Genomic DNA, 16,845 nt, shown 5'->3' on the forward strand with positions numbered 1-16,845 from the left:
GTCCCCTGCATTGGCAGACGGATTCTTAACCACTGCGTCACCAGGGAAGTCCTGACACTGTAATTTTAGACTTACCAAAAAATTAGTATTAAAAAATATAGGCAGGGCTTCCCTGGTGGCGCAGTGGTTGAGAGTCTGCCTGCCGATGCAGGGGACACGGGTTCGTGACCCGGTCCAGGAAGATCCCACATGCCGTGGAGCGGCTGGGCCCTTGAGCCATGGCCGCTGAGCCTGCGCGTCCGGAGCCTGTGCTCTGTAACGGGAGAGGCCACAACAGTGAGAGGCCCGTGTACCCAAGGAAAAAAAAAAAAAAAATATATATATATATATATATATATATATATATATATATATATAGGCAGACAGTCATTTTAATATGAATGTCCAAGTGGTGGGGGAGGATTTGATAAACACTACCAAGGGAAAGGAAAAGCTGAACACTTATCTGGAAGTAATAGGAATCATAGGATTTTAAGAACAATAAATATGTGACCATCTATGTCCAACACATTCAGTTTCAGATCAGTGAATGAAAATACATTACCTGCCCTCACTGAGCATCCAGTCTTGTGGTGGAAACAATTAACAAGTAAACAAACCCAAAACATACATAATTATAAACTGTTAAGTGCTATGAAAAAACTGAATGGTCTATAGCTATAGCTATGGTCTATAGCTATTTACTATAGCTAAAAGGTATTGAGCAAAAAGAATAAGTTGGAGAGATGATCAGAGGCCAGCTCACTGGGCCTGTATAGGCCATGGGAAGGAATTTAGATTTTATTCTAAGTACACGGGGAAATTTTTGAAATGTGCTAAGCAGGGGAATGACAGGATCTGATTTACATTTTAAAATGACGCTGCTAGCTGCGATATGGAAAAAGGATGGGCTGGAGGGAGAAGGAGAAGCAGAAAAACAAAGACCTATTGCAGTAGTCAAGTTCAAGGCTCTCAATTCACAGAAGAGGACAGTGTATAAAGCTAGTCAAAAAAAAAAAAAAAGGTTCTGAAGAACCTAGGGGTAGGACAGGAATAAAGACACAGACTTAGGGTGGACTTGAGGACGTGGGGAGGGGGAAGGGTAAGCTGGGACGAAGTGAGAGAATGGCATGGACATATATACACTACCAAATGTAAAATAGATAGCTAGTGGGAAGCAGCCACATAGCACAGGGAGATCAGCTCCGTGCTTTGTGACCACCTAGAGGGGTGGGATAGGGAGGGTGGGAGGGAGACCCAAGAGGGAGGAGATATGGGGATAAATGTATATGTATAGCTGATTCACTTTGTTATACAGCAGAAACTAACACAACAATGTAAAGCAATTATACACTAATAAAGATGTTAAAAAAAAAGAAGCTAGTCAAAGGACGTGCCCTAGCACCCAAAGTTTCTCAATGGTAGAAATGAGACCTGAATACAAATTAAGTACTACAAAGAAGATTCTAGAACTTTTTCAAACCAAAATGGTGAGGTTACTAAACAACAAATTAAGGAAACTAAAAATAAATAATTTATTTGGTTATATTGGGAAATCACAAAATGGGTGACAATTATCCTTCATAACAAATACTCAGATAAATTAAAATAGGGATATCAAATATAAGTTAGTAGCTCTGGTTTCAGTTAACCAACTAGATTAACTACAACACCTAAAAGAAGTTTAGTTTTTAGGCAATAAAGCTAACCTCACCCAAGATATTATTACCTGTACAGTTTATAATAATAATAATAGCTGCAACATCACTGAAATGATCTTAGAAATCTTTGCTTAAATTTTCACATTAATTAATTAGCAAAAATTTGATTATTAGCATGAAGACTGATATACTTTTTCTCATTAAAGCGAAGTATTTTAGCTTCTTTTTACGAGTGTCTAAATTACCCATATCAAAAAGTTTGTTTATGATCTTTCATTGGTATACTATTTGAGGAAGATGAGAAAATTAATGACCACCTCAATATTATAGAGTCAATTAATGACACAGATTGGCCTAAAATGCAAATAATAGTTTTTATATTTCACTGTGTGCCATCTAAGAGAAACACGCTCAGTTGCTGGCTCTGGGTCTTACATTTTAAGAAAAATGCTGACAAATAAATTATACCGAGAAGAGTAATAAAGGGTTCAAAACCCATGTCATATGGAGGAGGCTCAGGGACCCTAGAGACATTTAAGCTGAAGAAGAAAATGTTAACGGAGCAACACAACCAACTGACCTCCTTACCTGTATGTACTCTATATTACTCCAAAGGAAAGAACCAGGACCAGTACAAAGTGACAGAAGAGGTAAATTTCAGATTGACAAAAGAAAGAATTTTCTAACAATGAGTCCATCCATCAAGGGAGTCATCTCTCTTGTAGGTAGTGAGCTACCCGATGTTAGAATCACTGGCTAATTAATAATAAAAACCACCGGCCCCCAATCACAGGGATGTCTGAGCTGAATTATAGCTGACCTTTGGTTCTTTGGGTAAAGCCACTGTCTCTCACTTGCCCACTTATTCATCTGTTTCCTGAGTTCAACAGCCCAAGGCAAGTGCAAAATTGCTTGGAAATCTCATTGTTTCTCTCTTTTTTTTTTTTTAACATGATCTTTATTCTGTATCATACCTGTGTTAGTTCCCCACTGTCATGTTACCTTTACAGCTAACACTCGTTTACAGCTTGCTATATGCCAGGCACTGTTCTAAGCACTTGACATAACAATCTTAAAGGTCCTATGAGTTAGGTACTCATATTATTTCTACCTCATAGATGAGAAAACTGAGGCACCAAGAGCTTGAGTAACTTGTCCAAGGACACACAGCTAGATCCTAGGCAGTCTGGCTTCAGAACCAGTGCTTTCAACCCCTTTGTACACTATGGCATAAGGCTGCACACTTCGGGCTACTCCTCCCGCAGTGTGAGAAGCAGACACAGGAAAAGTTAGACAAGATCTCTAAACTGATATTTTAGAGATAAGACTTTATTATTTACAAGGGAAAGTACGTTGATAAATGCAAAATGCTTACTAATTTCAGTGTCATGCCTTGCATTGGAGTGTTAATACAAAATATATTTAAGTTGAAATAACGAATCCATAGCATTCTGCTTACTTATCAATAAATGCGTTCTTGCAGCAATATTTATGAATACTTACTCTGTACCAGTCACTAATCTAGGTACTGGGAAATGGCAGTGATCCAAGCAGACAAAAATCCTGCCCTCAGAGGCATACACTCACATTAGGGGACACAACATACAAACAAGTAAAACACAGTAAAACATTTAGGGACAGAACAGCAAGTAACTACTTTACTATAATCTAATGCAATAAAATTTAAAATAATAAAAATAAAAGCAAAAACCAACACTATTAATCAGCTGCCATGAGAGAAAAAATTTGTGGAGCGATTTAATATCCAAAGGACAGAACAGGATATTTCTTAAAAATACGTCACTGATAATACGAATGGCCAATAAACATATGAAAGAACATTTTTTTTTTTTTTTTTTGCGGTACGCAGGCCTCTCACTGCTGTGGCCTCTCCTGTTGCGGAGCACAGGCTCCGGACACGCAGGCTCAGCGGCCATGGCTCACCGGCCCAGCCGCTCCGCGGCATGTAGGATCCTCCCGGACCGGGGCACGAACCCGTGTCCCCTGCATCGGCAGGCGGACTCTCAACCACTGCGCCACCAGGGAAGCCCATGAAAGAACTTTTAACCTCAGAAGTTATCAGATAAGTACACAATACATGGTAGATATGCTGGTAAAATCACAACGAGATTCACCCACAAGAGAGAGACAACATCAAGTGTTGGTGAGGATGTGGAGCAACTAGAACTTTCGTGCTCTGCAGGCAGACGTGGAAATTGGTATAATCACTTTGGAAAACTATTTGGTGTTACCTACTGAAGTTTAACATATGCATAACCTATGGCCCATCAGTTCCACTCCTAGGTATATGCTCACTAGAAAGGTATATATGCTCACATATATACCAAAGGATAAGTACAAAACTATCCAAGGTAGCATTATTAATAATAGTTTCAAACTGAAAGCAATCCAAAAATTCACTAATAGTAAAACAGATTCAACTGTGGTATAATACTGTATATTAATGAAAATAAACAAACTTCAGAGATATGCAACAGGATGGCGAAATCTCACCAACATATGTTGAGCAAAAAAAGCCAGACAAAAAAAGAATACTTACTGTACGTAAAGTTTCAAAAAAGGTATAACTAATTTATGGTATTAGAAATCAGAATAGTGGTTATCTTTGGAAACAAAGTGGCAGAATAGTGGTTACTTCTGAGAAAGAAGTGTCAGGGATCAGAAGGGATCCTGAGTATGGCTTCTGAGGTGCTAAGTGTTCTATTCTTGACCCCTGAGTGATAGTTACATGGATTACATGGTAGTTACAGAGGTTAAACGCAGCCAGCCGAAGCGGACTCTTACTGGTTTGTAAGAGCCAATTATTAAATTTGCAGGAATTTTTCTATAAAAAACAGCCATTGATAAAAATTAAATTACACAAACAGAATAAATTATATTAAAAACAGAAGTGGTAATTACTCAAAACTCCTCACTTCTAACTATTTAACTATTACCTATGCACTTAAGGTTACTTAAGTCTACTGTGTCTACACTATAGAATGGTAGGCTACAACCCATCTTATCTTGACTCTGAGTTCAGTGACCTCATGTTGGTAACTTGAAATCCATCATAGTGAAAGTATTTATACCAGAGAAACCAGAAAATGCTATAAAACAGGGTTTGATTTCTTGTTTTGTTAACTGTCTAGACTTAAAGTAATGGGGAAAATATTACATTTTAAAAGTGTCATTTCTATAGTTGTTACAATGTAAATAGCACAAAAAATGAAGGAAATAATTTTCCAGTATTTGAAAACCATGATCTGATTCATCAAAGTTGCTCAAGTGATTGATCAATGAGTGAAGTTCCCACATATGTTTCTGTTGTTTCGCTTTCATATGACTCATTAATAAAAACAAAATATCAACCAATATCCTAACAGAACTACATTCCTAATCATCTGTCAACTGTAACCATAGGTACCTACATTTGCAAGAGTTAAGCAAAAAGCAGCAAAGGCATTCGGTGAGGGTCCATTGGCTCTATAAAGTTTACACTAAAGAGTACTGTATATTTTATTATTTGTAAATTATATGCTGCACATCCTTTATATCAGTCAGATTTATAATTAATTTGTGTGTGTATATGTACGTGTTTATATACACATACGCTTTTTTTTTCCTTCAGAAAACTAATTATTAAACGTTTACCAGTACACTGCTGGTTAGATGACCATCATTCATCAAATATACCCTTATAATGTATACACTTTTCTTCAATAAAAAGATTTTTTTAAGTCACTGTTCACTTGTATAACCACCAATCAACAGTTCTCAAAAGAATACTCCAGGGGCTTCCCTGGTGGTGCAGTGGTTGAGAATCTGCCTGCCAATGCAGGGGACACGGGTTTGAGCCCTGGTCTGGGAGGATCCCACATGCCGCGGAGCAACTAGGCCCGTGAGCCACAAGTACTGAGCCTGTGCGTCTGGAACCTGTGCTCCGCAACAAGAGAGGCCACGATAGTGAGAGACCCGCGCACTGCCATGAAGAGTGGCCCCCGCTTGCCACAACTAGAGAAAGCCCTCGCACAGAAACGAAGACCCAACACAGCCATAAATAAATAAATAAATTTAAAAGAATACTCCAACCCAGTTTACAATGTCTCTCCATATCAGACATCCCTACATTTAATCAGAGAAGGAAAATATTCAAAAAATGGCCATTTGTTATAATTCAATGAAATGAAGTCCTTTAAGTTTAATAGCTTTAAATTAAGTCTCTGAAGATGATTTACCATACTTTAATTTGAATTCTATCTAAAAGCACATACAGCTTTAATCATGAGATCATAATGGAAGCACTGCTCATTTCATTAAGAGTTAATTGACCATAAAGCCATAGTCTTATAAATACTTGAGAATCAGAATTTTATTAATTAAATTTATTTTTGGTTTATAATATCAAAACATCTATTCTGTTACCTAATATTTTACTTTTAGACTATCCTTTTTAAATTAAAAAATGCATTTGTTATTTCTATGTATATTTCTACCCTGACTCTAGACTTAGATAGTAAAATAAAAATAACCATTTTTCTCAGGTACATTCAAATAAGACTAAAAAATATGGCTGTAAAGGTTAATTTATTCATCTGATTCCCTCTCATCAATAACAATCAACTTGAGGCCAGAAGTCACATATTAAAGTTTGCCTTCCTAGTACCTAGAAGTATGACTAACACAAAGTATGCACTTAATAAAGGTACATTAAATAAATGGCGTAACAAACTGGCCTCATGATGACTCTGTACCTCACGGGAAAAAACTGTAAGGCTTGAATAACAGATCACCATACACAGTGACTGTTATTTATTGAAAAATAGCATTTTTAAGATTGGACCTAACTTGAAGCCTGTTAGCAGTTTAAAAAAAAAAGAAGAAAAAGATTTAATCACTCTCAGAAAGTGAACTGGTACTCTTAAAAGAAATAGATATTTGTGATACATTAAAATAAGACAGCAAGCACTTTCAAATAAGAGGCTGCATAGCATAATGGTTAAAAGCTCAGGTATTAGAGTTCAAATCCTAGTTCCACCACCTACTTGCAGTTGTAACTTCAGTGTCTCAATTTCTTCGTACACAGTACAGGGAAAATAACCCTGAGTTCACAGGAATTTGTAGGGAGGACTGGGACAGGTTAAGAATGTTCAAGGCAGAGTGAGACCTGTTGCTACTGCTTTTCTTACTAGCTGCTTCCTCATACAGTTCACAAGACTAAACTAAGAATCCAAAGATACTGAGAGTCTTAAGCAAAACATGTAATTTCTCCTGTCCTCTCTTTTTTTAACATCTATAAAGTTAAGTGGCTAGAGCAGAAAAGCAGCTTTCAAACTTTTGACCATGACACAAAGTAATAAATTCATCTTAGATCATGAGCTAGTGTATACAAATATATAACTAAATTTTTACATACTTATATAACAAATTTTTTTCTCAAAATAATACTGTCCTTATAATGGGCAATGCAGTCTGAATTTTCTAGTCTATTTCATTTTTCTTTTTAAGCTGGTTGCAACACACAAAGCTGATTTAAAAAAACCAACAACACTGAGTACCCTTCAGTACTGGATTTCAAATTAGCTTTCAATGGCAATGGATATCTGTCAGTTTCATCTGAACTGCCTCAAACCCTATCACCGCTTCCAGTGAATTTAAGGACTCCAGTATTCTAATGAATATCTCAGTGCTTACAATGATCATAACTGAACCAAGCACACCTTTCAAATTCTAATGAAGTTTCTATGAGTTTTTTTTTTTAATTGTAATCCCTTTTGTTTCCAGAGTGACTCAGAAAGTCTCTTTTATCTTCAAACAACTCTTCTTTTTCTTTTATTAAAGGGCTTATTTTCCAGTGACATTCTGAGTACTTACATGTGAATGAAGAACAACTAAGATTTAGAAAATTATTTGGAACTTTTTAAGTAAAAGACAATTTACAATATCCAGAGAAATTTATCTGACATTCAACAAATGCTGCCTGGCTGTTTTGTTCTTTGCTTAAGAATCCCATTTTAAAATCAACATTTATTTAATTTTTCTGGAACTCTTTTCAAATCCAACCAGACTTTTAATCTAATTTGGTAGGGATACTACATAATATGAAAAATACTAAAATAAAGAGGAAAAAGATCTGTGATTCCCAAAGCTCCATTCCTTACTCTATGACTTTGGATAAGATACTTTAGCTCTATCTCAGTTTCTTCATTTGTAAAAATGGGGATAAAATGACTGCCTACTACTTGGGATTATTTCATAAATTATTCTGTAATCACTCCAAATGGTACCTAGCAGGGAAGCATCCAATAAACCACGACCAATATCCTTCTCTTGTGTTATGTGAAGGTAAGATAAAGACTGAAAGTTCCTTACCTGGTTCTAAAAGTTTATCTAAAAGCTACTAGCAGAGTGATGGGTGGACTTCAGCCACCACCTTATTCTCTAAACTGCAAACCAAGGTTAGCAGCACAAAAATGAAGAACAGAGGAAGAAACAAAGATGATATATAAGACACAGATTTTTAAGTATCCATTATGCGGCTTTTGTAATGGGGAGAACCAGTTCAATTTCATCAGCAGGAAAATTTATTTATTTATTAGTACCCCTCACTAATCCCAAAAGGATCTGAAATGGAATCACTTACTGTTTTATGACATAATAGCTTGAACAAATTACAAACATAAACAAATCTAATTCATTTTCAGTGTCCTAGCGAGGTAGAGAGAATATGTCTTTGGCTCTATCTCCTGAATAGAAATACTCAGAAAACATCAGTTTTATTCCATTATGGTCTAAAAAACCACAAGGTGTAGGAAGTTGGTCTGTGTAGAGTCCTTACCACTGACTGAAATCATATAGAGTAAAAATATTCAAATATAGTATGTAATTTTTAAGGATAACCATTTGCTATTAGTTATAAGCTGTATTTTCACAATAAATATCACGGCATATATGTGATGACATATAGAACCCCTAGCTAGGAAAATAAAACTTCTCTGTGGCAATTCAATAACATCCTCATTCATTTATGACATCATAAAGGAAACAGGAAATGCTATCACTAAACATTTATTTTTGTCTTTTCATTAAAATTAAGGCTAAGAGAAATGTCAGGTCATCCTGGCTCCTTACTCTGAAAAATTATTTTCAGCACATTTTCCTAAAGTCCATTTTAAGGACAGCACAGAATTTCTACCCAGTATTATGTTTATTCACCAATCAATTTCCCAGATAAAGTAAAAGTATATACTGAACCTAAACCAAAGGAAATTTTCTCATTAAGAAAAAAAATCTTGTTTTACTCTAAAATTTAAAGATAAATCAAAGTTTAAAAAATTTTTATCAATAGTAAAGCGTATCTATCATCTTATTCTGTGAACACTGTAGACACATCTACTTCCTTATAAATCTTTCCCCTACAATTATGTTTTCATTTTAATTCAGAATACTAGTTAAAATACTTTTTAAGTTTTAAAACTTTATTTTGAATATTTCTATAAACGCTCAGGACTTCCCTGGCGGTCCAGCGGTTAGGACTCTGCACTTCCACTGCAGGGGGCACAGGCTCGATCCCTGGTCGGGGAACTAAAATCTGGCCCAAAAAAAGCTCCATTTTAGAGGGCAGACAGCAGAAGCAAGAAGAACTACAATACTGTAGCCTGTGGAACAAAAAGCACATTCACAGAAAGGTAGACAAGATGAAAAGGCAGAGGGCTATGTACCAGATGAAGGAAAAGATAAAACCCCAGAGAAACAACTAAATGAAGTGGAGATAGGCAACCTTACAGAAAAAGAATTCAGAATAATGACAGTGAAGATGATCCAGGACCTTGGAAAAAGAATGGAGGCAAAGATCGAGAAGATGCAAGAGATGTTTAAAACAAATCTAGAAGAACTAAAGAACAAACAAACAGAGATGAACAACACAATAACTGAAATGAAAAATACACTAGAAGGAATCAATAGCAGAATAACTGAGGCAGAAGAACAGATAAGTGACCTGGAAGACAGAATGGTGGAATTCACTGTTGCAGAATAGAATAAAGAAAAAAGAATGAAAAGAAATGAAGACAGCCTAAGAGACCTCTGGGACAACATTAAATGCAACAACATTCACATTATAGGGGTCCCAGAAGGAGAAGAGAGAGAGAAAGGACCAGAGAAAATATTCGAAGAGATTATAGTCGAAAACTTCCCTAACATGGGAAAGGAAATAGCCACCCAAGTCCAGGAAGCGCAGTGGGTCCTATACAGGATAAACCCAAGGAGAAACACGCCAAGACACATAGTAATCAAACTGGCAAAAATTAAAGACAAAGAAAAATTATTGAAAGCAGCAAAGGAAAAATGACAAATAACATACAAGGGAACTCCCATAAGGTTAACAGCTGATTTCTCAGCAGAAACTCTACAAGCCAGAAGGGAGTGGCATGATATACTTAAAGTGATGAAAGGGAAGAACCTACAACCAAGATTACTCTACCCGGCAAGGATCTCATTCAGATTCAATGGAGAGATCAAAAGCTTTACAGACAAGCAAAGGCTAAGAGAATTCAGCACCACCAAACCAGCTCTACAACAAATGCTAAAGGAACTTCTCTAAGTGGGAAACACAAGAGAGGAAAAGGATCCACAAAAACAAAACCATTAAGAAAATGGTCACAGGAACATACATATCGATAATTACCTTAAACGTGAATGGATTAAATGCTCCAACCAAAAGACAGAGGCTTGCTGAATGGATACAAAAACAAGATCCATATATATGCTGTCTACAAGAGACCCACTTCAGACCTAGGGACACATACAGACTGAAAGTGAGGGGATGGAAAAAGATATTCCAGGCAAACAGAAATCTAAAGAAAGCTGGAGTAGCAATACTCATATCAGATAAAATAGACTTTAAAATAAAGAATGTTACAAGAGACAAGGAAGGACACTACATAATGATCATTCCAAGAAGAAGATATAACAATTATAAATATGTATGCACCCAACGTAGGAGAACCTCAATACATAAGGCAACTGCTAACAGCTATAAAAGAGGAAATCGACAGTAACACAATAATAGTGGGGGACTTTAACACCTCACTTGCACCAATGGACAGATTATCCATAATGAAAATAAATAAGGAAACAGAAGCTTTAAATGATACAATAGACCAGATAGATTTAACTGATAGGACATTCCATCCAAAAACAGCAGATTACACTTCCTTCTCAAGTGCGCATGGAACATTCTCCAGGATAGATCACATCCTGGGTCACAAATCAAGCCTCAGTAAATTTAAGAAAATTGAAATCATATCAAGCATCTTTTCTGACCACAACACTATGTGATTAGAAATGAATTACAGGGAAAAAAATGTAAAAATCACATACACATGGAGGCTAAACAATATGTTACTAAATAACCAAGAGATCACTGAAGAAATCAAAGAGGAAATCAAAAAATACCTAGAGACAAATGACAATGAAAACACGATGATCCAAAACCTATGAGATGCAGCAAAAGCAGTTCTAAGAAGGAAGTTTATAGTCATACAGATCTACCTCAAGAAACAAGAAAAATCTCAAATAAACAATCTAACCTTACACCTAAAGGAACTAGAGAAAGAAGAACAAACAAAACCCAAAGTTAGCAGAAGGAAAGAAATCATAACGATCAGAGCAGAAATAAATGAAATAGAAACAAAGAAAACAAGAGCAAAGATCAATAAAGCTAAAAGCTGGTTCTTTGAGAAGATAAACAAAATTGATAAACCATTAGCCAGACTCATCAAGAAAAAAAGGGAGAGGATTCAAATCAATAAAATTAGAAATGAAAAAGGAGAAGTTACAACAGACACCGCAGAAATACAAAGCATCCTAAGAGACTACTACAAGCAACTCTATGCCAACAAAATGGACAACCCGGAAGAAATGGACAAATTCTTAGAAAGGTATAACCTTCCAAGACTGAACCAGAAGAAAACAGAAAATATGAACAGACCAACCACAAGCACTGAAATTGAGACTGTGATGAAAAATCTTCCAACAAACAAAAGCCCAGGACCAGATGGCTTCACAGGTGAATTCTATCAAACATTTAGAGAAGAGCTAACACCTATCCTTCTCAAACTCTTCCAAAAAATTACAGAGAAAGGAACACTACAAACTCATTCTATGAGGCCACCATCACCCTGATACCAAAACCAGACAAAGATACTACAAAAAAAGAAAATTACAGACCAATATCACTGATGAATATAGATGCAAAAATCCTCAACAAAATACTAGCAAACAGAATCCAACAACACATTAAAAGGATCATACACCATGATCAAGTGGGATTTATCCCAGGGATGCAAGGATTCTTCAATATATGCAAATCAATCAATGTGATACACCATATTAACAAATTGAAGAATAAAAACCATATGATCACCTCAACAGATGCAGAAAAATCTTTTGACAAAACTCAACATTTGTGTTTATGATAAAAACTCTCCAAGAAGTGGGCAAAGAAGGAACCTACCTCAACATAATAGTATATGACAAACCCACGGCCAACATCATTCTCAATGGTGAAAAACTGAAAGCATTTCCTCTAAGATCAGGAATGAGACAAGGATGTCCACTGTCACCACTATTATTCAACATAGTTTTGGAAGTCCTAGCCACAGCAATCAGAGAAGAAAAAGAAATAGAAGAAATACAAATTGGAAAAGAAGAAGTAAAACTGTCAGTGTTTGCAGATTACATGATACTATACACAGAGAATCCTAAAAATGCCACCAGAAAACTACTAGAGCTAATCAATGAATTTGGTAAAGTTGCAGGATACAAAATTAATGCACAGAAATCCCTTGCATCCCTATACACTAATGATGAAAAATCTGAAAGAGAAATTATGGAAACACTCCCATTTACCACTGCAACAAAAAGAATAAAATATCTAGGAATAAACCTACCTAGGGACACAAAGGACCTGTACTCAGAAAACTATAAGACACTGATGAAAGAAATTAAAGATGATACAAACAGATGGAGAGATATACCATGTTCTTGGATTGGAAAAATCAATATTGTGAAAATGACTATATTACCCAAAGCAATCTACAGATTCAATGCAATCCATATCAAATTACCAATGGCATTTTTTACGGAACTAGAACAAATCATCTCAAAATTTGTATGGAGACACAAAAGACCCCGAATAGCCAAAGCAGTCTTGAGGGGAAAAAACGGAGCTGGAGGAATCAGACTCCCTGACTTCAGACTATACTACAAAGCTACAGTAATCAAGACAATATGGTACTGGCACAAAATCAGAAACACAGATCAATGGAACAAGATAGAAAGCCCAGAGATAAACCCACGCACGTATGGTCAACTAATCCATGACAAAGGAGGCAAAGATATACAATGGAGAAAAGACAGTGTCTTCAATAAGTGGTGCTGGGAAAACTGGACAGCTACATGTTAAAGAATGAAATTAGAACACTCCCTAACACCATACACAAAAATAAACTCAAAATGGATTCGAGACCTAAATCTAAGACCAGACACTATAAAACTCTTAGAGGAAAACATAGGAAGAACACTCTTTGACATAAATCACAGCAAGATCTTTTTTGATCCATCTCCTACAGTAATGGAAATAAAAACAAACAAAAAAAAAAACAAATGGGACCTAATGAAACTTAAAAACTTTTGCAAAGCAAAGGAAACCATAAACAAGACAAAAAGACAACCCTCAGAATGGGAGAAAATATTCGCAAACGCATCAACGGACAAAGGATTAATCTCCAAAATATATAAACAGCTCATGCAGCTCAATATTAAAGAAATAAACAACCCAATCAAAAAATGGGCAGAAGACCTAAATAGACATTTCTCCAAAGAAGACATACAGATGGCCAAGAAGCACATGAAAAGCTGCTCAACATCACTAATTATTAGAGAAATGCAAATCAAAACTACAATGAGGTATCACCTCACACCAGTTAGAATGGGCATCATCAGAAAATCTACAAACAACAAATGCTGGAGAGGGTGTGGAGAAAAGGGAACCCTCTTGCACCGTTGGTGGGAATGTAAATGGGTACAGCCACTATGGAGAACAGTACAGAGGTTCCTTAAAAAACTAAAAATAGAATTACCATATGATCCAGCAATCCCACTACTGGGCATATACCCAGAGAAAACCATAATTCAGAAAGAGTCATGCACCCCAATGTTCATTGCAGCACTATTTACAATAGCCAGGTCATGGAAGCAACCTAAATGCCCATCGACAGAGGAATGGATAAAGAAGATGTGGTGCATATATACAATGGACTATTACTCAGCCATAAAAAGGAATGAAATTAGGTCATTTGTTGAGACGTGGATGGATTTAGAGACTGTCATACAGAGTGAAGTAAGTCAGAAAGAGAAAAACAAATATCGTATATTAACGCATGTATGTGGAACCTAGAAAAATGGTACAGATGAACCTGTTTGCAGGGCAGAAGTTGAGACATAGATGTAGAGAACAAACGTATGGACACCAAGGGGGAAAGCCGCAGGGGGGTGGGAAAAAAAGGAAATTGAAACTACCTCCTCATCCTCCTCTAAGTGAACGTGGACTACTATTTAAGATTCAAAATTATTTCCTATTTAATTTTGTCATTTTTTATCTTTAATTATCAGAATTGTGATGATATTTAATACAATTTTGAAATTCAAAGAATGAAAAGCTCCATTATACTTAAGATTTCTGTGTGTGTGTATTAAGAAATATATACACCTCTGAGGTTACTGACAGTGCAGAATGGCCTTCAAAATGCAAAGACTGCATAGGTTTTTGATTCAAAGTTTTTTAAAAAACTTCTTCCATGTCAAAACCAGGGTCCTCTGAAAAGCCCACTAAAAGTATAATAAGCAACAAACATCACGGGCTTAAAGTGAGTGGGTTACAAAGAGGTAGTCTTGCCTTGTCATCTCTCCCTCTTGCTCTACAATCCTTGTCCCTACTTGTAGAGGGTTTTTCACTCTTTGATATAGGATGTGCTCGGCCTACAGGTCCCCGGGCTCCTCCTCCTGGCATTTCTTTCCTCAGAGGTCTTACTTCTCGATTGGGACGCCTTATCTGAGGTGGAGCTCTGACAAAAAAATAAATACATAAAATTAAAATTAATCAAAGGCAAAAGTATTTCAATACTACATTAGTCAATAAAACTATTAAATCAATAAGCCCACAAGGTCAATTTTTCCCCCTTTTGCCAATTCATGGCTACAACTCCTAGGTCAGTTTTTAAAGTGCTTTTCTGTAAAGTATACTGGTTGATACAAACATTAAATACATATAAATGACGCATACAGCAGCAATTATTTTGTCAAAAATAACATTCACCAATAGAGGGCAATACAGACTATTCCTATCTAATAATCTTAATAGTGTTAACAGAAAATCAATTCCTTTATTCATTACTGTCCTAAGCCAAACAAGTAACTTTAAAAAAAAATTATTAAAAGCTGAAAGGACAAGAATTCAAAATATATTTATTTGCATAGCTTACTAGTTTATCCTTTACAACCAAAATGATTTTCTCTGCTTCCATGTTGGAAAAACCATGTCATTCATCAAATTACAAACAGCAGGGCTTAATGAAATCTTCTCAATTTATGGGCAAAGTTTATGTGTAAAAATATTACTCATGCTTTGAGGGTGTCAAAAATCACAGGATCATTCAAATTATACAGGCCCCCAAATGGGAATCAAGAATTTTGATAACTATATGTGGCAAAGGATGTTAATTCTATTTATGGTGATGATCATTTCACAATATACACAAATATTGAATCATTATGTTGTACACCTGAAACTAATGTAATACATGTCAATTATACAGCAATTTTAAAAAAGAATTTTGATAAATACATAAATATAATTATGCTTACAAAGTGGCATATTTTGTCTAATGTAATGTGAAACATGTCTTCTTCAAATAGTGGAATTATGGGGCTTCTCAGAACAGTATTTATTTGCCTCTCTCTGGGTGTTGGGGGAGACTCCATCACTTTGTGTCTAAGCTTTTAGTTCTTCCGCCCTGAACTGCCTCTGCCTCTGTTTTCCTACCTTTACTCTCTTTACAGCTCTGCCTGTATTTGCAGCCCTTCACATCCCATATGTGTGTTCCTTTTCCACCCATGTGCCAAAATCTATTCTTATCCCTTTTCCAGCTTCATGCTTTTAATTCATCTAACTCATCACGGAGTTTCTCTTCCTGGTATCAGAAAAAGTCTCACATGTGTATTACTCAATGAACTCAGGAAAACAGGAAAATGGATGAAAAGCCAGGAAGGTTGAAAACTCAAGGCAAAAAATAGTTAACATATTGCAGCATCTTCAGACTACTGGAATTAGACCGCTACATGTAAGTGCTGAGGATGAGAGAGGCTGGTGAAAAGTGTATGTCTTTCTACTAGGTTACCATACACTGACATCTGAATCCTTGGAGTCCAATCCAGTTAAACAGTTATTTACTGGACACCCACACCTGTTAGGAGGTATATATCCTCTACTGTGCTAGGCCCTAGGAGGAGACAAAGATGAATAAGCAATCTTGTGGGGAAAAAATCCACAGGAAAGGAACTTGAAAATCGTGTATAGTGAAATAGTTATAAGGCATTCTCAAATTTAAAGGTATTATTATGTTTTTGGTTCTAGCGCATTATTAGTCTTTTAAGTATTCTGTCAATAAGGTAAAAATGTAATGAGACTGGTAAAGATTAAAAATCTAAAAATGTTATGTTGCTCTATTCCTAGTATTTCATTGCAACCATTGTTTTTTGAACGAATTTCTGTTTTGTTTTGGTTTTTTTTTTTTGCGGTATGCGGGCCTCTCACTGCTGTGGCCTCTCCCGTTGCGGAGCACAGTCTCCGGACGCGCAGGCCCAGCGGCCATGGCCCACGGGCCCAGCCGCTCCGCGGCACGTGGGATCTTCCCGGACCGGGGCACGAACCCGTGTCCCCTGCATAAGCAGGCGGACTCTCAACCACTGCGCCACCAGGGAAGCCCTCTGTTTGGTTTTGATGAAGAGGTGTAAAGTAGTAGAGCAGAACTTTACTGTTTTATATATATATATCTGTGTATGTATAATGTCTTTCCTGAATTGGATTCCTGGCCAAAGACAATAAAAAGCGACTGACAATCTCTTCCACACAGAACACACGTCA

The 16,845-nt window shown here is 36.3% G+C and overlaps 1 protein-coding gene across 2 annotated transcripts in view; it reads right to left on the minus strand.

Annotated features, from left to right (window-relative positions):
- The window catches only part of KATNAL1 (katanin catalytic subunit A1 like 1), a 76,176-nt gene that overhangs the window by 30,293 nt on the left and 29,038 nt on the right, over positions 1-16,845 (minus strand). For both annotated transcript variants that reach the window (XR_009536777.1, XM_060129176.1), the window contains exon 4: positions 14,599-14,767. Coding sequence is in view for 1 of the 2 variants with exons in the window: in XM_060129176.1 (XP_059985159.1) it covers positions 14,599-14,767 (169 nt within the window). In the remaining variant the exon portion in view is untranslated. The remainder of the gene's footprint in view (positions 1-14,598; positions 14,768-16,845) is intronic.

Source organism: Lagenorhynchus albirostris, chromosome 18 (genome assembly GCF_949774975.1).
Source record: "Lagenorhynchus albirostris chromosome 18, mLagAlb1.1, whole genome shotgun sequence".
Lineage (NCBI taxonomy): Eukaryota > Metazoa > Chordata > Mammalia > Artiodactyla > Delphinidae > Lagenorhynchus > Lagenorhynchus albirostris.